General features: G+C 48.3%; 1 protein-coding gene across 3 annotated transcripts; it reads left to right on the top strand.

Annotated features, from left to right (window-relative positions):
• Positions 1–1,723: 1,723 nt before the first annotated feature.
• Positions 1,724–20,323, top strand: MISP3 (MISP family member 3). Of its 3 annotated transcripts, none has more exons than XM_053370944.1 (4): positions 1,724–1,796; positions 3,948–6,462; positions 11,552–11,634; positions 20,064–20,323. In XM_053370944.1, exons 2-4 carry the CDS (start codon positions 3,966–3,968, stop codon positions 20,157–20,159), a joined length of 2,676 nt encoding a protein of 891 aa, XP_053226919.1. In that variant the 5' UTR covers positions 1,724–1,796; positions 3,948–3,965; the 3' UTR covers positions 20,160–20,323. The 3 variants fall into 3 exon arrangements, with proteins under 3 accessions (XP_053226919.1, XP_053226921.1, XP_053226918.1); XM_053370946.1 differs by lacking the exon at positions 1,724–1,796 and adding an exon at positions 1,987–2,148 and having other exon boundaries at positions 11,552–11,616; XM_053370943.1 differs by lacking the exon at positions 1,724–1,796 and adding an exon at positions 1,988–2,148.
• Positions 20,324–23,168: the final 2,845 nt, after the last annotated feature.

Here is a 23,168-nt window from a genome sequence, read left to right as displayed (position 1 = left end):
CTCACAGAAGCTGAAATGTGAACTGCTGTTGATGAAAAGAGCCCAGCCGGATTAGATCATGGCCTTTCTAGGCCAACACTGGATGTGGGTGGTGCTGTGGTCTAAACCACTGAGCCTCTTGGACTCGCCAATCAGAAGGTCGGCGGTTCGAATCCCAGAGACAGGGTGAGCTCCCATTGCTCTGTCCCAGCTTCTGCCGACCTAGCAGTTCAAAAGCACACTAATGCAAGTAGATAAATAGATATCACCGCGGCAGGAAGGTAAATGGCGTTTCTGTGCACTCTGGCTTCTCTCATGATGTTCTGTTGCACCAGAAGCTGCTTTGTCATGCTGGCCACATGACCCGGAAAGCTGTCTGCAGACAAACGCCGGCTCCCTTGGTCTGAAAGCGAGATGAGCACCACAACCCCATGGTCGCCTTTGACTGGACTTGACCATCCAGGGGTCCTTTACCTTTTTTACCTTACCTCAGTCCAGCATTCTGTTTTCACACAGTGGACAACCAGAAACCCTTAATAGGCCCACCAAGTTCTGTGACTGCTTGTTGATAAATGTGTTTTACAAGCATTAAAAGGCCTACCGTTCCTGATCCTGATTTATTTGTATGCTGCTTTTCCACCAAAAAATAATGCAAGGAATGTTCTGAGCAGGGAGGAGAAATCCTGTCTCTGCCGCAAATGTATGGGGCAAGAATGTTAGTGTGTAGCAGAGGCAGGGGGTGTTACTAGCCTGGTGAAAGGAAGACCCTGCCCAAGGGAGTTCCCATGTCCCCCCCCCCCACTTCCCTGGAGTCTCTACAGGAAGGGGGTCAGAAATTCTGATGGTGAAGAAAGCTTGATTCTCCCCAGCTCCACAACTCATGCAGAATGCAGTTGGTCCCTTACCTTTCCCGCCCCGACCTGGCCACCCTGACGGTCACCAGGCTTGACTACTGTAATTTGCTCTACGCGGGGCTGCCCTTGAAGCTGTCCCAGAAACTCCAGCGGGTGCAGAATGCTGCAGCGAGGCTCCTCACGGGGTCTCTGCCATGGGAGCATATTCACCCAGTGCTTTTCCAGCTGCACTGGCTCCCGGTGGAGTACAGGGTCAGATTTAAGGTGCTGGTTTTGACCTTTAAAGCCCTTCACGGCCTAGGACTCTTGTACCTACGGGACCGCCTCTCTCAGTATGCCCCACGGAGAGCCTCAAGGCCCATAAATAGCAACACCCTAGTGGTCCCGGGCCCTAAGGAAGTCAGATTAGCCTCAACCAGAGCCAGGGCCTTTTCAACACTGGCTCCGGCCTGGTGGAACGCTCTGCCTCATGAGACCAGGGCCCTGCAGGATCTGATTTCTTGCCGCAGGGCCTGTAAGACAGAGTTGTTCCACCTGGCCTTTGGCTTGGAGTCAATTTGATTCCCTCCCCCTCTTTCTTTTTTCCTTTCTCCTCCTGTGATGAGGCTGCATTTTAATGTTTTAATGTTGTATTTTAATCTTGTTTTTAAGTTGTATTCATTCAACTTGTTTTTATTATTGGTTGTTCGCCGCTCTGAGCCCGGCCTTGGCTGGGGAGGGCGGGGTATAAATAAAATTTATTATTATTATTATTAGAGAGAGTTGGGCAGGAACTCCATTGCAGGGAAGAACAGAAAAACACAGGGGCTGCTTTGGTGGATCGGGTCAAGGTCCTGGCTAGGCATGCAAGTGCCAACAAGAGCCATACAGATGCCTTCTGAAAGCCCCAAAGCAGGGCATGAACCTTCCCTGTCAATACAGCATCTGGAAAGAAAAAATTATATCCTGCCACAGTGCGTGAAGGTTTGTTCAGCTTTCCTTGCTAATAGCCACCAATAGGCTGAGATTCCTCCATGAATCTCTCTGTTCCCAAGAATGTCCCTTGCACGTGGTTAATATTCAATGCCATTGCACAACTGCCTGTGCTTTGTTGTGCATATTTCGGGGAGGAGTGGCCCCAGGGCTGTGCGTTTTCTTGGCAACTCTTTTTGCAATTGTGCGGCAGGGCTGTGTCCTCCCCGCAGATTAGCTTGGGGCGTGTAATTGGCTCAGTGGCTGAGCATAAAGCCCAGGGAAAGCACCTCCTGCTGGGACAGACGACCAGGGGTCCAGGACTCCGGCCAGGCAGAATCCGGAGAGCGTGTGTCAGTGGCAGGTAAGAGAAGCCCTATGCCTCTGAGTTACAGGGTGCGGGCATCACTCTGCAGGTTGGAAGAGGATAATGGAAAGGGCAATCCTTAGGCAGGCAGTAAACAATTAGTTAATCCACTGGGTCATGAGAAGAGAGTGGAAAGAGATGGGGGTGGGGACTGATTAGGGCATGGGTAGGCAAACTGGATGCGGCCCAATTGCCTTCTCAATCCGGCCCGCAGACAGTCCAGGAATCAGCGTGTTTTTACATGAGTAGAATGTGTCCTTTTATTTAAAATGCATCTCTGGGTTATTTGTGGGGCATAGGAATTTGCTCATGTTTTTCCCAAAAATATGGTCCGGCCCCCCACAAGGTCTGAGGGACAGTGGACCGGCCCTCTGCTGAAGAAGTTTGCTGACCCCTGGATTAGGGGCTCATATGGTCAGACTCTGGAGTAGCAAGGGCTGCAATGTCCCAAGATTGAGTCCTGGTCATTATTGGACTGAAATAATTTTTTCCCTTCCCCTTTCATGTTCCTGGAATATAGCTCCTGCTTTGCTTTTCATGAATGTACTCCACCCCCACCCCCCCCCACCAAGGCAGATAGTTGTACAAAGCATTTCAGGGTGTGATCCTGCTTGCTCATATAATATCCATCCCAGAACAGCTGGGGAAGGGTTTGGGAAGGTCTCTGGAAGCTGCATGTTAATATCCTTCATGGCTGTATTTCACCTGCCTATGCACTTTTTCTGTGCAGGGCTCCCAATTTTTGTCCATTGGAAGAGGTAGTTATTCCTGCCACCCGTTGGTGGAGAAGGAATCAAACTCCCTGCTACCAGAAGCACTACATAGGGAAGGAATAGGTGCTTGGTTGGCCCCTGGACTGCGTTTCAGATCACCTGTATAAAAATCAGGAGGGTTTTTTTTCCCTCCAGCCAGGATTTTCAGGTCCATGTCTGAGCAGCTTTCTTTCATCCTGGCATTTTCACTGGGAAACCTTTGCATTTTACCTCTGAATCGGAGCAAATGGCAATCCTTGGGAAACCTGACTGCCATTTGCTCCAGTTCAGTGGTCAAATGTGGATTTGCCCACTCTGACATGGATTTGGAAATCCTCGACTTGTGCCTAAAAACACGGCATGAAAGGAAGTGTGGATGAGTGCCGTGTGCGAGGGAAGGAGCCAGGGAAGGGCAAAGAAGAGGGCAGAAAATATTTGGCCCTGCACTCCTGCCCACCCAGTTTGCCCCCATCAGGCAGCACCCTAGTCCCCTTCTATACTGGCTCAGGGGTCAGCACAGGGGTCAGCAAACTTTTTCAGCAGGAGGCTGGTCCAATGTCCCTCAGGCCTTGTGGGGGGCCGGACTATATTTTTGCAGGGGAAATGAACAAATTCCTATGCCCCACAAATAATGCATTTTAAATAAAAGCACACATTCTACTCATGTAAAAACACCAGGCAGGCCCCACAAATAACCCAGAGATGCATTTTAAATAAATGGACACATTCTACTCATGTAAAAACACGCTGATTCCTGGACCATCTGTGGGCCGGATTTAGAAGGCGATTGGGCCGGATCCGGCCCCCGGGCCTTAGGTTGCCTACCCATGTGTTAGCAGGTAAGGAGGAGGAGGACGAGGTAAGGAAGCTGCAGAGAAACCCAACTCCAGCGCCCTTTGGCACCCTTTGATTCCATTGCCAGGAGAGGGAGCCATCACCTCATTGTTTCTTGAGCTCAGGTCATGGGTGTAGTGGGAACCGGCACAAAAGAGATGAATGCTTTTGTTCAAGGTTTCTGTTCTGTTTTATTTTTTACAAAAAAAGAGCCACACCCTGGCCTGGATGAGCACCGAAACTCTGCCACTGCCTCCCCCAGCTCCTGGGTTGTGCCTCAGAGACCAGGAGAACTCCAGGGTTGATGCATTCAGGGACATGGTGGAAAGTGGGACTATGGCTGAAAATGTCCCCATAGCCACCCCACCCGATGACTCCTTGGTCCCCTCGCTCGATGTTGCCACTGGTTCCCTTGCCAAGGACAATGTGCTGCAGGAACCGTCCACCTCAGGACAGGAGGGCAACCATTTTGAGAGGGGCCCCCCATCTCCAGTCAAGCCGCCAGAGGGGACTGAAATGGCAGAGGTCTCCAAGTCACCAGACCAAGGGCAGGATGACAACTATTCCGCTCACCAGGACAAGACACCCTGTCGCTCCCCAGAGCAACCGAATGCTGAGGATGCTGCAAGCCTGTTGGCCCAAGGGGGACATGGCAGCCAATCTGTGTGTTGCGACAAGATGCCGGACGCCCAGTGTCCTACTGGGACCTTGGAACAGCTGGCGCAAGAGGAGGAGGCCGGTCTGAATCACTGCCATGAGAAGAACGGAGCTGGGCCCACTGACTCCTTGAAACAGTTGGAGCATGGCCAAGAAGAAAAAGGAACTCTTCTTCTTCATTGTGTGGAGACCTCAGGTGTTTCTTCGGAGCAACAGAACTCCACCAGCACCTCAAATCAAGTGGACCTATGGGAGGAGAGTGGCATTGTGGGTAGTCACAGCCAGGATCCTGCTTCAGAATCTCTAGAGGAACCTGAACTTGCCGCCGCTGCATCCTCTGAGCCACCCAGCATCTCGCTTCCGGGGACCAATTCCCCAAAGCAGTCATGGGAGGGAGATTGTTTGGTCTTTCCCAGCCACCATCCCAGCTCCGCTCCCTGTGCTGAGCATCAGGAGACGTTTGACACTGCCAGCGTTGATCAAGAGGTAAAACCAGTCTGCTCGGAAACGGTAGAGGCTGGCAAGGAGGAAAGCACGCCCAGGGAGCTGGGTGATCAGTCCCAAGCTGCAGAGGAATATCTGGGTAACCTGAATGGGCAGTTATTTGGGGAGGCCTCGGTGGATCACTCTCAAACAACGGAGAAGCAAGATGCCCAAGATGCTGAACGTACCCCAGCCGGACTTTCACTGGCATTGATAGACTCTCAGCCAGATGTTGGCACCTATTGCCAGCAGAGGGCGGCAGGCTCAGATGGCGACACTCCCCTCCAGGCAGCTCCAAGGCAGTCTCCTGTGGCAACCGGTGACTCCTCTGGACCTGCCCACTGGGGCCTGGCTCCTGACTGTGGCAGGCAAGAGAGGGAAGGACTGGCTGCTGAGGAATCGAGCGGAGCCGGCAACGACAGCCAAGCCCAGGGTGAGGCTGGAGCCAAGGCTGCGCTGGAAACTGAGAAGGGAGAGGAGGCGTCCAGCAGCGCTGGGACTGGGGAAGCCACCTGCGTTCCGGAGAGTGCAAAGGACCTAGCCGGTGCCAAAGATCCAGCCGTAGAATCACCTGGCTTGGAAAGCCCGACTGGCACAAGGGATCCAGCTGGTCCCCAAGACCAAGCTGGGACCATGGTACTAGCTAGCACTGAAGATCCACTTGGGGCCAGGGACAGAGCGGGCTCTCAAGATTTGGCCAGCACTACATGCCCAGTTGCTGTTTCGGAGCACGACACTTCCAGTCCGAAACCTGGAGACCAGTCGCTACTTGGTGCCAGGGACCCTGCCAGCGCAGAAGACCTGGTGAGCCCTGCAGACCCGGTCTGTGCCACATCCACGCCCAGCAGGCCCTCTGGGACTGGCGGCATGGACTGGACGGGAAACACCACGGAGCGTACGGAGGCCCTGCACCCTGCCACCGAGACCCCGATCGAGCGAGAGATCCGTCTCCACCAGGAACGGGAAGAGCACCTGCGGCGGCAAAGGGGCCTGGCTAGCCCCTGGGGCACTCAGGAGTATGTGGAGGTGCGCATCAGGCCTATCCTGAACCAGAACGTGGGGCCCCCCATGCTGCCCAAGGAGAAGGAGCGCCAGTGGGCCGGGGTTCAAATGCAGAGGGAGATCCAGAGGGAATGTCAACGTGAAGAGGACCTGGTCCAGCTGGGGAAGGTCAGGGGGGCCTACGACCGTGGCACCCCGCAAGAGATGCAGGAGAAGATGATGATTTTTGAACAGCATCCCAGCCCAGAACCTCCAGCCCCCAGGAAGATGCTGTGCAGCAGCCCCAGAGGGGCGAGGGGTCTCTCCTTTGCGGAGGCCAACAGCACCGCCAACATGGTCATCGTGGACTCTGGCGCTCTGCTGCGAGCCCAATGGCCGCTGGCCGAGAGAACCCCTGCCTCGGCCAACCCCTTCTTCTGCTTGCGTGCCAAAAGCCCCCAGTCTCTGCTGGAGCAGGAGGTCCAAGAAGCTCAGGAACGAGAGCGGGAGCTGCAGAGGCAGAGGCACAACCTGTACGGCTCAGCGTTGCCCTGCCAGGCTGCAGAGGCCTCAGCTCAGGATGAGGAGACCCCCAGCCAGCCAGGTAAGGGGCAAGGTGCGATGAGCGAGTGTGGGGAAGAGGGAGAATGGGGGTCACCTGCTGGGGCTGAAGGGCCGTTCGTTCAGGACTGGGAAAAGGAAGCGCTTCTTCACACAACACATAATTAACACATGGGCTTGGTTTACCGTAAGATGTATTCGTAGCCGTTGGATTAGTTGGCCTTAGAATGAAACAGGAGGAAAGCTCAATGGAGCCTCCAGTTTCAGAGGCAGCGCACTGTGGAAGGCCAGTTGCAAGGTTAGATTTCAGACCACAGGGAAGGGCTGTTGCTGTATTGGCCTCCTTGCTGGACCTCCCAGAGGCATCTTACTGGCCATTGTTGGAAACAGAACGCTGGGCCATAGGAAGCCTCTTAGTTACTTTTACATACAGTGGTACCTTGGGTTAAGTACTTAATTCATTCCGGAGGTCCGTTCTTAACTTGAAACTTAACCTGAAACCGCCGGAGCATGATTTCTGTTCTCATCCTGAAGCAAAGTTCTAAACCCGAGGTAATATTTCTGGGTTGGCGGCGTCTGTAACCTGAAGCGTATGTAACCTGAAGCATATGTAACCCAAGGTACGACTGTCCTTGTGATAGCTAAGTGGGATTCTTACATTCAGATTTGGCATTGTATTCAAATCTGAATGTAGAATTCCTACTTGGCTATCCTGAGTCCCTATCAGGGGAAAAGGCGCGTATGAATAAATATATAATGGTAATAATAAGTACATAAAAGGGGCCAAGGGAGTCCTCTTGTATTCAGTTCCATATTTCCTGCATATGCATCCAACTGTTCCGCAAAGGAGCCCGAGGCAGAGTTCTCCCCATTCTATGTTATCCTTACAAGCAGGTGAGGCTGAGAGACGGCGACTGGCCCAAGGACGCCAGGTGAGCTGTATGGCTTAGTGAGGATGCGAAGCTTGGCCTCGCAGGCTCAATATTCTAACCACTGCACCATGCTGCTGGGACAAACAGCAGGGTCGCTGCCTTTTCATGCCCAGTTTGTGGGCTTCAGAAAGGCACTTTGCTGGCCGCTGTCAAAACCAGGCGGTTCAATTAGGTGGACCTTTGGTGAAGTCCACCAGAGCTCTTCTTACGACCAGTGATTTTAGGAGTAGCTCTACAGAAAGGCAAATAATGCTGTGGGATCTTAAAAGACTGGCTCCTTTCTTGTGTGGCATCAGTTTTCACAAGCAAGGTGGGTTTTCTTTTTCCTGCCTGGTGCCAAAAGGTGAGCTAAGAAGGCTGTATGCATACAAATGCAGGGCTTGCGTAAAGAACAGAAGCTGTTGCTTGGAACAGTAATATTTCTGGAGTGAAGCATGTGGTCTAGAAACTTGCTATTTGCTTTTGAAAGCTGATGTTCTTGGTTTTCTAGTAACATGCCTTGCCACAGAACTCCCATGAAAGTCCTGTTTTATAGGACAGAGCTTTCCAAACTGTGTTGCGACATTTTAGTGTGTCGGCTGCAGGTGTGTCGTGTGAACACTCCCTGCACTCCTCCCGGGGCTGGAAAGGGGTTATTTGAAGCTCCGGTTTGCTAGTAAAACTGCATGACTGTGTCACAAAATGATGCATTTCTAAAAAGTGTGTCGCCAACAAGAAAAGTTTGGAAAGCTGTGCTGTAGGGAATAAATATCACTTCCAAGGACCAGCTCCAACATTAGGCAGAGTGAAGCAGCGGACTCAGGCAACTAATATTGAGTATCAAGAGAAGGCGGTAAATGGTTATTTAATGTTATTGTACTTTTACTGCTAGGGAGGAGGAGAGGCACTTGTGGTGTTTTCTGCCTCAGGTGCCAAAATAACTTGACCCCCCTCCCCGTCCTCCACCATATCATAGACCTTGCAGCAGCTCCACCTCAGGCAAAAATTGCCTTAGTCCAGCATTCTCGCTTGCAAAATCATTAAGATGCAAAGGGATCATGAAAACCGCCACCCTTTCAGATCACACCTGCACGGTCCTTCTGACTCACATCCTGGCTCCATAGCAGCAGGACCCAACAATCAAAGGATTGTGGCATCTAACATTGAATCCGGGCGCATTTACAGCCCTGACCTCTGGCGTGATTTACAAACTGAAGCGCTGGAACTTTCCAATCAAATCCCTATCACTGGGTAACCTTGAGTTTGTTGCTTTGTACTCCGGTTCATAAAGTGAATGAATGTGTGCAACTCAGATTGTAAAAAATTCCCCTTTTTTAACTTTTACTTTTACTTTTACTTTTACTTATTCAATTTATATACCACCCTTTATCCAAAGATCTCAGGGCGGTGTACAAGATTAGAAACGCATTGCAAAACATCAGTGACAAAAACATAAGAAAAATATAGTAAAAAGCAGACTGACAGACAGCCCAATAGTAAAATAAGAAGACCAGTCCTCTCCCCCACATTTTAACAGGCCATAGATTATTTAATAGCCTTGTTGTTGTTGTTGTTGTTTAGTCGTTTAGTCGTGTCTGACTCTTTGTGACCCCATGGACCAGAGCACGCCAGGCACTCCTGTCTTCCACTGCCTCCCGCAGTTTGGTCAAAAGTCCATGGAGTTTTCTTGGCAGGGATACTGGAGTGGCTTGCCGGTTCCTGCTCCAGGTGGATCACGTTTGGTCAAAACTCTCCACTATGACCTGTCCATCTTGGGTGGTCCTGCACGGCATAGCTCATAGCTTCTCTGAGTTATTCAAGCCCCTTCACCACAGCAAGGCAGTGATCCATGAAGGGGTTTAACAGCCTTAGGCCTGAGTAAAGTGGAATGCTTTTGCCTGGCATCTAAAAACATGTAATGATGGCGCCAGGCGAACCTCTCTGGAGAGAGCATTCCACAATTGGGGAACCACCTCAGAAAAGGTCCGTTCTCTTGTTGACACCCTCCAAACCTCTGGGGTGGGGGAGACATACAGAAGGGTCTCAGACTACAAGTGCACAAAAATACACAGAAAGCAGTGTATGAATCTTTCAGGCTCATAGGACGTACAGTTTTTCATCTCCGATTATGTTACTCAGGCTGCTTAAGGCCTGACGCAACCTGTTCTTGAATGAAGAGAAAAAGAGACTGAGCGTGTGCTCTGTTGTTGTCACGGACAGGGATGTAGGTGTCACAGAACTCTGCGCCTGGATTTTGGGCCATATTTCCCACTTGCCTTTGCACACAGATGCTTTGGACTTCAACTCTCATCAGCCCCAGCCATAAAGAAGTTGTAGTCCAAAGCATTTGCGGGGCAATGGGGTGGGAAAGGGCTGGCAGAGAAAGTGTTCCCAGTGTCATTCTTCTTCATATCTGCATGCCCAGTGTTTGAATATAATAACCTTCCTGGAAGGCCAAGTTCTTCTGGTAAGGTAGCCTGCCTGAAGAAGCAGATTTTGGTGGCACCGTTCAAGGACAAAACATTGCCATGTACTTCATTAGAAGACATCTGAAGGCAGCCCTGTTTAGGGAAGTTTTTAAAGTTTGAAATTTCATTCTGTTTAATGTTCAGTTGGGAGCCACCCAGAGTGGCTGGGGAAGCCCAGCCAGATGGGTGGGATATAAATAAATTATTATTATTATTATTATTATTATTATTATTATTATTATTATTATTTACTGTGACACGTTTATTGCCATGGAGGGTACACTATCTGGAGCCTCTGCACCAAGGCCCAAAATGAGTCGGGTCCTTGGCTAAGGGCTTGTGGGGTGAGCTGCAGCTGACCTACAGAAGTTATCACACACAGCTATTTCCTTGTCTCCTTGTAAGCTTAGCACCTGAGCCAATGTGTTGTAATGAGGGATGTGGGTGGCACTGTGGTCTGAACCACTGAGCCTCTTGGGCTTACTAATCAGAAGGTTGGCAGTTTGAATCCACACAACGGGGTGAGCTCCCATTGCTGTCCCAGTTCCTGCCTACCTAGCAGTTCGAAAGCACACCAGTGCAAGTAGATAAATAGGTACTGCTGCAGCGGGAAGGTAAATGGCATTTCCATGTGCTCTGGTTTCCGTCACGGTGTCCCGTTGTGCCAGAAGCGGTTTCGTCATGCTGGCTATATGACCCAGAAAGCTGTCTGTGGACAAATGCCGGATCTCTCGCTCATCTCACTTTATTGGCCAAGGGAGCCAGCATACAGCTTCCGGGTCATGTGGCCAGCATGACTAAGCTACTTCTGGCAAACCCGCCGGAGCAGTACCTATTCATCTACTTGCACTGGCATGCTTTCGAACTGCTTGGTTGACAGGAGCAGGGACCGAGCAACGGGAGCTCACCCCGTTGTGGGGATTCGAACTGCTGACCTTCTGATCGGCAAGCCCTAGGCTCTGTGGTTTAACCCACAGCGCCACCCGCGTCCCACATAGTTTTGAACTGACTCAAAACTATGAGTCAGTTCAAATCCCCACTCAGCTGGGGTGACCCTAGGCCAGTCACTGTATCCTACTGTGTCATTCTATTTGTGCAATGACTTCTGTTTGCACAGCAGAACTGCTGCTCCCTCTCTCCCTGCGTCTTCTGGGTTCTCCACCCAAGATTTTCTTTGCCCAGGGCAGGGGGCTGTTGCAGAGAGAGGAGCTCCTGGTTAAGGAGAAATGGGGTGGTGTTTGGTGGTATGCACACTTCCTTGAGCTCCTTGGGGAAAACAGAATGATATAGATAGATTAAATAAACAAATTAGGGTCCCAGCTGCACCATGAGAACCTGGCAGCCAATAAAACCGGAATGTGTACCTAGTGGGTGGTAATAGTTTTCCTAGGCTGCTGTAGCAAACACAGGGTTGGTTGAATTTTAACAGAGGCAAGACTGAAAGGGAAACCAGCAGGTGTAACCAGGGACAAGGAAATGTCACGAGAGGGACGCAAAGGTTGTAAAACAGAAACTGGGAGAAACTGCTTTCCTGACAGGGAAAGAATGTGGAAAGAATGTTCTTTCTCTCTCCAGTTCCTCGTCTTCAGGGCCTGAAAGAAAACCCTTCCCTAAGGCCATTGATGTGGGTGGGTCAGTCCCTGTTGAGAAAATTGCACTTTGGGAAATGCAGGTGGCCAGAAGCACTCTTATTACTGACCGTTAGCCCTGTGTCACCGTTGAGACCTGTCCTTTGTCTCTGTCTCCTTCTCAGAGAGACCTTCCTGCAAGAAGCTGGACGTCACCTGGCCCCCTCCAAGCCCTCCGGAGACCTCTCAGGTGAATGGCCTCCATCAGGTAACAAGCGCAGGGGAGCAGTGCCCTTATCACACAGCTATGACTGGCGGCCTGTAGCTGTCCTCAGAAAGCAGCACCAGCTGCCTCTGTGGGCCAGCAAGACGCCTGTGGTAGAGAGCTGCCATCTTACAAGGAAGGAGTTGGAGTAAAAATATCCCGCGATGCGCAACTCTCAATCTCACTTGAAGCGTAAGCAGGAAAAGCAACTACCACATATGCCTCAAGGTACCAGCGGGCAGATATTGGTCTGATATTAGTTCACATCATGATTGCAAACATGCAATCCATGTTCAAATGGTCGGCCTTATTATAACAAAGGCCACACGGCTGCTGACCTGACTGGATCCACACTTGCTCTCCGACCAAATATTTTTTATTAATTTTCCATTTAAACATATATAATCACATCGTTATTATCCACTTCTTTGGCTCTTTAGAGCCTGTTGACTTCCTTCCCTCCCGCCTCTTGGCTTTCAAAACTAAGCTTGTTTACACAGCATTTTATATATTTTCCAATTCTAATGTACCGTATTTTTCTGTGTATAAGACTAGGTTTTTCCCCCTAAAAACTAATGTCAAAAACTAGGAGGCGTCTTATACATGGGGCCATCTTCCCCCATTTTCTTAAATATGAGTCCCCCAAAATAGGGGGTGTCTTATACATTCCGTCTTAAAGACTGAAAAATACGGTAACTCATTACAAAATACCTCATAATTTAAATAAATATAGAAAGGTAAGAAATTTCTCATTACAAGTCTTCAAATAACCCTACTAGTGTTCTTAATTGCTTACAATGATCTTTCAAATATTGTATAAATTTACTCTAGTCCTTTTGGAATACTCAATCGCGCTGGTTTCAGATTTTTCCTGTCAGCTTTGCCAGTTCTGCTAAGTCCATCAGTTTCATCTGCCACTCTTCTTTCGTTGGTACTTCTTGTTGTTTCCATTTTGGGGCTAAAAGGGTTCTTGCCACTGTTTTTCCATACATGAGCAGTCTTTTGTCTTTTTTCTTTTCATGGTATCTCTTCGCCTACTATACCCAGTAAAAAGGCTTCTGGTTTTTTAACAAAAGTGTTTTTAAACATTTTCTTTAACTCATTATATATCATTTCCCAGAAAGCCTTTACCTCTTTACAAGTCCACCACTTACGGTAGAAGATACCTTCCTTTTCTTTGCATTTCCAACACTCATTAGATCTTGTCTTATACATTTTTGCAAGTTTTGATGGTGTTAAATACAATCTATACATCATTTTCATCACATTTTCTTTAAGTACACTGCATGCTGTAAAATTAATACCTTCATTCCACAGCCTTTCCCACGATTCTAACTGAATATTATATCCAAAATCTTTAGCCCATTGTATCATCACCCCTTTAACCACTTCATCTTTAGTATGCCACTCCAAAAGTAATTTGTACATTTTCAATAATATTTTCCAATGTTATCCAATAAATCTATCTCCAACCTAGATCTTACTGTATCAAAACCATTTTTCTTTTTCTCTTCCTTAAACACCTCATTTGCCTGGTGGTATTGCAACCAATCCGTCAATAATTCTTTTATTTCTTCAAATGTTTTTAATTTTAACTGACTTCCTACCTCTGTCGACAAATCTCTATACGTGGCCCACTCTCCTTTCATATTTAACTTTTTTACTGCTGTTGCTTCAATTGGAGAGAGCCACCAAGAAGTTTTACATTCCAATAAGTTTTTATATCTGTTCCACACCTCATAAATTGATTTTCTTATTGTGTGATTCAGGAATCCTTTATGCACTTTTACTTTATCATACCATAAATATGTGTGCCGTCCATATTGGACTCTACAGAGTTTTAGACCAACCAAAGCCTCAATCAGCCCTGGGGTGGAGGAGCTGAACTTTCAGTATGCAAACCATGTGCTGTTATCTCTGAGCGACAAACACACACACACACACACACACACACACACACACACTCCACTGTTGGATACCCCATGCCCTTTTTTTTGTCTCCCTTGCTGTTAACATTTCAGTGGCAAATTCCTTCAAGATTCCTTCAAATCTTTTTGCTTATGCTGCTCTGGAAAGCAGGTGCTCGTCGGCAAAACTATATACATTATTTTTACATAACAGCAAGGGCTAGAATCCTATTCATTGATTATTAGCCGCTAGTAACTTGTGGTTAGCAACTGCTGTAACTCAGACTGCAATCTTATACACACTCTTCAGGCTGCATAATACATTACCGGCTTAAAATGCATCTAGGTCGTTCTTTTTCTCAATTGGGATTAAAGCTGGTTTTGCAGAAAGCGCATCAAAATGCAGTGTTTCCTAAGAAACAGCAGGATAGACGCAGGGCGGGTATGGATTGTGACTTACATGGTGTGTACGCTGCTTCTCAAGCCCTGGATGCAGAGCAAATGGAACTGGGAATAAATTCCACTGAACTAAGAGCCAAGCTAGACAATATGTTAGCTATGGCTGTGTACACACTGTTTATTCTGCATCAAGTGCACTCTTACTGCTCGTTTGAGAATCTGTGTACACACAACATTAGCCACAAGCTATATCTAGCCTGCTGTTTGTTATGAAATACTGCATTTTGATGTGTCTCCCTCCCCCCAAACCAGCTTCAATCTGAATTGAGAAAAAGAATGACCCTGCTGTGTTTTAAGTTGGTAATGTGCACACAGTCTACATGCATGGGCATAGGCTGGGGGGAGCAGCTGCCCCCCTAAATCAAGTAAATAAATAAAAATACTTAACTGACCAATTGTGTCACAGATAACTCTGTTCTGTCCCCGCCACCAATAAATCCTGGCTATGCTCATGCCTACATGCATGGTCGTAGCCAGGATTTTTGTTGGGGGGGTGCAGAACATGTATTTTTATTGATTTTGGGAGGGCAACTGCCCCTCCCTGCCCCCTGGCTACGCCCATGCCTACATGTCTGGGCTTTTGCTTTAGTTTATCCAATTTGGATAAAGGAGCCTGATCTGGATACAGATCCTAGTGTGATGAGAGGAAAGGGGACTTTATCCCTTCCCCACCCCTGTTGTGTCTGCAGTTTGTTTAAGAAAAGAGCTCTCATTGAAGCAATCAAGAGTCCCTCGGCCCAGCATCATCTGGGCATGAGAAATGGGATCCAGATCAGGACCAAGATTACAGCACAGGGCTAAAGGGTTAAACCCTCGGCACCTCCATCTTATGATTAGGAATTGGTAGGGAGAAACCCTGCACTTAGAGGCACAGGTATGTACATAAGTGCAGGGGTCCCCAACCTTTGGGAGCCTGGGGGCACATTTGGAAACCTCTGAAATGGTCATGAGCCCCACAAAACATCCATTTTGCAGAAGACAAATAGCAAGATTCAGGAACACACCCCCCCCGAAACATACAACAGGCAAAGTATTTACATGCCCACCCCCTCCAAAAAAACCCAAGCAGTGCAGACAACAAACAAAACTCTCCAAAGCTCCCAAAATGTTTTTTTTTAAATAAAAGAAGAAGAAGAAGTAGTAAACCTTTGGAGGGATCCAGGGCCTTGGCAGATGCCAAGCTAATACACTGGGCTTATCTACACTTACCATTTGCCCCTTTTCCCCAGGCACAGGTCCACACTTCAAAGCTCTGTGTCCAAGTATTTTCTTCTTATCCCGAAGCTTTTCTGTGAGACCCTGCTCTTTAGCGCTCAGTCGGAGCAAGCATCAGTTCAGGTTTTCTGCAGATTGCTGTTTGCTCCGATTGAGCTTTAAAGAGCAGGTTTTCATGGGGAAAGCTCCACAGCAAAGAAAAGGGTACTCGGACATGGAATTTTAAAGTGTGGACCGTGTCTGGAAAGAGCTGAGGAAAGGCAAATGTGGATAAGTCCATTGTCTCGTTTGGCTCTGAGCAGAAAATGTGTGTGTCTGCTTGCAAAGGTCAGACTCTCAAATTAGTTTCTGAATGTGGAAGGCACAATACTTGACAGAGCAATAGTTTGATAGGCGTTCATTAAAAGGTAGCGCAATGAAATGGGGCCAGGCAGATGTTCTAAAGAGGGGAAACGATAGAAGCTCTCCCCCCCACTGTTTTCAGAAGGCTACAGGGGCATGATTTGGTTAAAAATGAGAGAGGGGTTTGGATTTTATTAAAGACTCCCTACCATTCCACGAACAATTCAAGCATTATTTTGGTGCACAGGGCAGGCGGGGTGTGTGTGTGAGGATCCTAGCAGTGCTTGACTCTCTCTAATTAACATGTCCACAATTCTGCTTGCCCCATGCCTAGAAAGCATGCCCAGCCATTTTCCCTGGGAAAACCCACTCTTTAATGCTAAATCAGAACAAACAGCAATCTGCAGAAAACTCAGTTGCCATTTGTTCCAATTCAGCACCAAACTATGGGTTTTCCTGGCAGAAAGCCAGGAAGCAAAGGGAAGTATGGATGAGCCCACAGGAACTGCAAAAGAGCAACTCCTTCCTGTTTCAACTAGTCTTGCAGAGAAAAGCTGGGGGGGGTTGTGCTCCATTGGCCAGGTCCCCTCGATTTGTGTTGTGCTTTAATGGCACGCACACACAAATATCCAGTGGAAACAAGTCTTGGTTATCTTTGCATTTCTCGATTTCATAAAACACACACAAGACAAGCACACACTTCAATAGGTTCATTGTAATGCATTAAAATTTTGTTTCCTTTGCTGCTGATAAATAGGGGTTGGCAAGCCCACTGAGCATAGCAGGGCTGAGCCTGCCATTCCTCATTTCACGTGGAATGCAAAATGCTGGCAGGACAGGAGGCAATAAAACTTTGTATCGTTTGCCTGCTTCTTGATATGGTAAAAGCCAGGCTGTTTTGTTTCTGAAAGCTGAAGGTCCCATCTAATAGGTTATTGTATTAATAGGTTATTGTATTTTAGTGTTTCGTTGGAAGCCGCCCAGAGTGGCTGGGGAAACCCAGCCAGATGGGCAGAGAATGAATGAATGAATGAATGAATAAATAAATAAATAAATAAATAAATAAATAAATAATAATAATAATAATCTTGAAAAGGGCCTGAGGGGCCTTCTGCACAGTGCCTGCCAGCAAGACCCCCTTCCACACCCACAGGAGAGGAGGGGGCATAAAAATCACCTCCTCTCAGGTGCTGAACCCCTCCTGTGACACCTGAAGTGCCCCCCCGCAATCCCCAGCTCAGCACTCCACCTGCTTTGCCTGCAGAAAGAATCTGCCAAGCTTTCCAGCAGGGGAGAGAAAGGGGTCCTTGGAGCAGCTTCCAGGAAGACAGCAGCATTGGTGCCCCATCCAGCCCAAAGGAGGTGCATTCCTCCTCTCTAGGCAACCTTGCCTGCTTCTCAGATTTTTTTTTTGGGGGGGGGGACACCAATACAGCAGGGACGCGGGTGGCACTGTGGGTTAAACCACAGAGCTTAGGACTTGCCGATCAGAAGGTCGGCGGTTTGAATCCCCATGACGGGGTGAGCTCCCGTTGCTCGGTCCCTGCTCCTGCCAACCTAGCAGTTTGAAAGCACATCAAAGTGCAAGTAGATAAATAGGTAGCACTCCGGCGGGAAGGTAAACGGCGTTTCCGTGCGCTGCTCTGGTTTGCCAGAAGCGGCTTAGTCATGCTGGCCACATGACCCGGAAGCTGTACGCCGGCTCCCTTGGCCAATAAAGCGAGATGAGTGCCGCAACCCCAGAGTCGGTCACGACTGGACCTAATGGTCAGGGGTCCCTTTACCTTTACCTTACCAATACAGCTCCTTGCCATGGGTGCCAGGGATCCTAGCTTTGCCTCTGCACATTCACCACTTTTTCCTGCCCTGTATCCCTTTTGCTTAGCTGTAAGGAGAAGCACCCCCGTCCCCAGGCGGGGTATCTGCAATAGGAGCCTAGAGTGCTGGGGCCTCAATGGAAGCCTGATGGTGCTGGTCCCTGGGATAACAGAAGATTTACCTTGCTACAAAGTTAGTGCTCAGCCACGCTTCCCTTTGGCCTGTGCCTAAAAAGCACAGGTCCGAGTAGTTTTTTACTTTCTAGGCACAGGTCTGAGCGGTTTCCTCTTTGCCCGGCTCCTTTCCCAGGGAAAGTCTGCTCTCTAGCTTTAAACTGGAACAAATGGCAATTTGTGGAAAACCCGCTTGCCGATAGAGCACTAAAGAGGGAGCGAGGGTAAGTCTTTAGTGAAAGTGGGTGCAGCTTCAGTTTTCCACCTCTGGCACCAAAAAGGTCCCTTTGTGTTTCAAAGACCCAAAGCAAGAATGCAGACTCAGGATCTCTTGATACTCGAGGAAGAAGAAGCTGCTTTGTACTGAGTCAGGCCATTGGTCCATCTCGTTCAGCATCCCAGGCAAGGGATTGAACCAGGAACCTTATTTGTGCAAGGCAGAAACTCTATCACTGAGCTCTGGCCCTTCACACTAATCATGTGGGTTAGGTTAAGGGATTCTGAGCAAACCCAAGTTATCAGAAGTAACTTGCAGGAGCAGATCAGAGCCTCCCTAATCCTGGGGGGCGGTTATTGTTTTTGTTTGTTGCTATGGGCTTATCCACACCTCCATTTCCCCCACTGCAAATCAGAACAAACAGCAATTGGGTTTTCTGCGGATTGCTGTTTGTTCCGATTTAGCGCTAAAGAGTGGGTTTCTTAGAGGAAAGTGGGGGGTGGGGGGGAGAGAAAACTGCTTTAACCCATGCCTAGTGTCAGGGAACTGCCATCGGAGCCAAGAGTGGAGGTAAGGCTCCCCAACGATGCAGGAGAAGGGACCAGCAGGGAGAGAGAGAACACTTCCTTTGGGGAAGAAATCGGCGTGACACCAGGAAGAAAGGGGAGCAGGGAAGGACTTTGGAGAGATGGCTCCAAGACTCTTCCACAGAGACCAGCGGGGAGAGCCCAGGACCTCCACTGGCCACGCCCACTCTGCGCAGAAGACTTCCGCGCAGGGAGGCTAGGCGGAGACTTGGCGTCAAAGAGCTTTTATGTTGGAAGAAGTTCAGGAAACGCCCACTGACGGATTCTGCCAGTGACTGACACAGCCACGGAGAAAGGGCTGTCCAGCCAGGGAAAGGTTTAGCCAGACAACGTTGCCTAGAGCAGCAGCCCCCTTACGCACGAGCAACCCCAATTCCCTTTACACCTAGAAAGCATGAGACAAACCAAAATGTAGATGAGCCCTTTGTTACGTGTTTTTGTGTTTTTATATTGCAAACTGGCCTGTGATCCTCAGATGAAGGGCAGTATAGAAATTTAAATAAAGAAATAAATAGTCCAGTGTTCTTTGCAAGAACCCTAACAGTCAGCAGGAATCAGGTTCATCAGAAACAAGATGGGTCCGTGTTTTACCTTTTGCCTACAGCTGCTGTTAATATACACTTGAACTTAGCCAAAAGGCTGAGAAGCTGTAACATCAGGGCAGGCACTGAATAGGACTTGGATTGCCAGTTCACATTTATCTCTACCTCTTCCCATAGCAACCCCTACCTTGGGCAGTTTGTTTGAGAGCAAACATATCTGAATTCAATATATTTACCAACAATGTGCGAAAACTTCATTATATGATTCAGCATGCCTTTCATCTCATGAGAAAGCATTGCAGATTTCACTCCGATTTGAATAAACGAGATGCCTGATACCATTATGATTTTCAGCATCAGGCACTGAAATGTTTTAGACATCAATCAGGCTGCAATCCTAAACTCAAGTCTTAGGGAGTAAACCCTACTTACTTCAAAGGGAGCATGTGTAGAATTGCAGCATGCATGCTTGCGAATTCGTCCTAGCACAAACCACAACGTATTACATCTTAAAATTTAGCTCGCTAATTGTGATTTGTGAGTGCTTTTTCTTTCTTTTTTAAAGGGAGAGCCAGTGTGGTGTAGTGGTTAAGAGCGGTGGACTCATAATCTGGTGAAGCGGGTTCGATTCCCTGCTCCTCCACATGCAGCTGCTGGGTGACCTTGGGCCAGTCACACTTCTCTGAAGTCTCTCAGCCCCACTCACCTCACAGAGTGTTTGTTGTGAGGGAGGAAGGGAAAAGGAGAATGTTAGCCGCTTTGAGACTCCTTCGGGTAGTGATAAAGTGGGATATCAATTCCAAACTCCTCCACCAAATGCATGAAGAATTTTTAAATTTCAGCAGAAGAATGGGGTGGGTGAATTAAGAATTGTTTTAGGTGTGGGGCTCTGCTCTCTCAGTCCTTGAGTGTAATAATTGGGCTCCGTGGAACTGCCCACAGGCATGGGGCAAAACAGTTTTCCTACTGAAGCAATAACTGTTTCTTTGCAGAGAAATGGGGTCTTCAGTCTTTTCTGTTCAGAAACAGCCGCACCCACCCAGAGCCTCAAGTCCTTTATCACTAAGCAGAGAAAGCTCTCTGCCCCAGCCTTCAGCCTGCATGTTTCCTCACTTTATGTGGACTCTTGCTCACTTTCCCCACTTTCTCTCTCCCCTCATTTAACCCCACAGCCGGAGAGAAGCCCTCGAATCCTCCGCCGACAGAGGAGTGCCTTAATCCAGCGCTGGGAGTCGGGAGCTGTTGGCAACCAGGACAGTGAAGATTAGGGGGCTGCCTCAGCAAGAAAAGCCACTGGGTCGCGTCTCCAGTGCAAAAGACACAAGGGCCCCCCTGTGCCTCCCCCAAACTTGCACAAAACATAACTCACGGTGTGCATGTCGAGTGCACCTCTGGAGCCGACTGTGTATTCTTTCCACTCCGCCTTTTGATTTGACCAAAAAAAAAAAAAATATCCTGGAACAAAGAGGAGAAAGATTTAAGGGATGGGCTCCAAAGCATTACGGTTCATTTTAGTTCCTTTTTTTCGTAGGTAACACCTGCTTGGACACTGATTTCTCAACCCAAGGGCTTTCCAAACACAGGTTTCCCCTACATTTGGTCTGCTTTGGGCAACCCCACACCGAAGTGTACAGGTGGATCCATGCGCAGGAGCAGCTACACTTAAGTGCATGTGTAGGAGCTGTCCCATGCCAGCAGCATTTTTTCCTGTTGAGGTCCAGTTGTTTATGGGGAAGCACCATAGCTCCATAGTAGCAGAGCACCTGGCTTGCAAGGAGAAAGTCCTAGGTTTAATCCCAGGTAGGGCTGGGAGAGGCTCCTGCCTGGAACCCTGGAGAGGTCCTGCCAGTCAGTGTAGGCAATTCTGAGCTAGATGGAACACAGGTCTGACTCTGTGAGGCAGATTCCTACATTCCTATGTTTAACTGGCTGCAGAGGGCCAATAATCTGGGCAGACTTGTGCCTTTGGGCATCTATCTCAGGTGACTTGCGACTGTTCCCCCAAGACTTCTTTCATCCTCAGATTTGACCAAGTCACATGTGGGTTTTGTCCCTGGGTATTCAAACTTGTGTACAAACAAGTATTGTAGGAACCAGCCCACAGGCGGTTGATGAAAGATGGCAATTTTTTTACTCTGGGGTAGTATGCTTTGCCACTGACTCTCTTTTTCATTCAGCAAAATAAGAATCAAACAAGAATCTTTCAATGAAAAGAGCTCCTTGATTTTGTCTATGCCAGCAAGAATTAAAAGTAAATCAAACGGGAGTGACTCCAGATTGTTGCCTTTTGTAAATACTACGAGAACACTGACCTTCGACAAATGGAGAGAAAGAGTCCCTTAGCACCTTTGAGGGGAAGCCCTGCCTCAGTTCCCCTCAGTGATTGGGGGGGGGGACCAATGGGGGAAAGCTGGTTGCAAGCAGGGTCGTAAAAGCCGCCGTGGGAATTTCTCAAATAAGAGCAGGGAAATTGCTAGAAAGATATCACAAAGGAGAAAGTCTGAAAAGCGATGAACAACAAAGCCCAAAGAGCCTTTTGTAAGCAGAAAATTCAACCATGCATTACTATCAGATACTTTTGCTTGTTACTACCAGATAATTTATAACTGACCCTTCTGTTTCAGGGTGGGGGTGGATACTGTTAATGGCTTGTCCGTATAATGAAAGGCACAGAGTGGTATTAAATAACCCTGCTGATAATTCTGACTCGTCTACTGCAGTGCCATAGCAGACCTGTGCTAGGATCAAAGTACATGTTACCTTAAGCCTGCTTTTTAAAAAGCATGCCCACCCAACCCAAAACAGCAGCTGCATGATTCCAACTGCAGGGAGAGGGGGTTAACCCCTTCACCCCAAAGCTGTTTTACCACCACAAATGCCTCTCAGCTGCTCATTCCCTCCCAAGGATCTGTTTCCAGTGGGAAAATGGTAGGGGGAGGAAAGTATTGCCCCTCCACAGTTTCAAATCCATTTTTAACAAAAATGTTAACTGGGCATTGTTAAGCATATTTTGTTTTTGTTTTAAGTGCTTATCTTCTTGCAATTGAACCAGTTGCCTAGCCTTAGGCTTGCAAGGTGCACTGTGGAATAATGAGAACTGCTACAGGTCATAGTACGATGATGGGCTGCTGCTCAGCTGTTCTGACGTCTGGCGGTCTGAGCCTTGGGTGAGACTGCTGACTGCCATGGGAAAGCAGGCTAAATTTGAACCCTCTTGGCTACTTGGGGTCTAAATGAAAGGGGTTGAGATGTCTTCATGCCATGGCCTTTTTGGAAAGATACTTCACAGATACAAATTATCTGAAGGACCTTGGAGCCATTCACCAGAAACAAACATTACTTGTTGCTTAGATAGCAGAATATTGCAAAATCTCGAAGAATAGCTGCCTCCAATTCTCTTTGGACTTCAAGCCATCTGACAACTATTTCCTGTCCTTGAGAGAAGAACAGGGTGCCTGTTTCACCCCACAGAGGAAATACATCAAGCCCCCACCGAGAAGCAAATATGCATAAAAGTTGCATATGGTGATTTATAGGTGTATGGATAATTGCCACAATATGACCAGAATGCAGTGCATCTCACCATAGTGATTAAGATGCTTAACTAGCTGTAATTTAGAGGGACCAATTTGCAACCAGATTCCCTTCTGTAAGGAATGGAATTTCAGTGCGTTTGTGTGGCATTTAGTGCGCTGTAAAATATAAATGCGGGGTAGGCTGTCAGGCTTGGCTGTCTTAATTAATGTGGGCATTTTATGCACCATAAATTAAAATATAAGAACAGGAAAGGAGCTGGAGCCAGATGCCTGGGCTGTTTTGCCCTGGCTGCCTCGACCACTTCATTCTCCTCTGCCTTCTGTTTTGTGGCAACAGAAGGAAAAATACGTCAACGTGAGTAGCTTAGGAAGGCAAAAGAGGCTTCTTGTTTCAGTAGTCTGGAGTGGGGTGCAACGCGAAGGCTCAGGTTGCCTCTGTTATTTTCCTGGTCTGACCAGTCAAACCACATTCTGGTAGGTATCAAAAGGAGTTATACATTTCAGACCTGGCTTAGCAGAAAGTGCTACCCCAGGATACCCCTGACCCACGCAATTCTTCCACGGTGCTCCCCATCTCTGTCAAGTTCTGCTTAGGTGGTGAAGGCGGTATTTTTAAAAGGGAAATACAGTCCCTGAGGCCCTGCTGAATTGGAGGGAAGGGGAGTCGCTTCTGTCAGTGCCGAGCCGAAGCTGAAAGCAAGCAATACTAAAACCGGGAGGGGCCATTCCTAGCCTGCATTC

The sequence above is a fragment of the Podarcis raffonei genome, chromosome 17 (assembly GCF_027172205.1).
Source record: "Podarcis raffonei isolate rPodRaf1 chromosome 17, rPodRaf1.pri, whole genome shotgun sequence".
Lineage (NCBI taxonomy): Eukaryota > Metazoa > Chordata > Lepidosauria > Squamata > Lacertidae > Podarcis > Podarcis raffonei.
Note: the sequence above shows the minus strand (reverse complement) of the source record. Positions and strands in the feature narration are given on the sequence as shown.

Bases quoted from the DNA above. Each gene is read 5' to 3' on its own strand.
- MISP3 (XM_053370944.1), top strand. From the start codon at position 3,966: ATGAGCACCGAAACTCTGCCACTGCCTCCCCCAGCTCCTGGGTTGTGC. The intron at 6,463-11,551 runs GTAAGGGGCAAG...TCTCCTTCTCAG, and splicing joins GGAGACCCCCAGCCAGCCAG to AGAGACCTTCCTGCAAGAAG. The intron at 11,635-20,063 runs GTAACAAGCGCA...TTAACCCCACAG, and splicing joins AGGTGAATGGCCTCCATCAG to CCGGAGAGAAGCCCTCGAAT.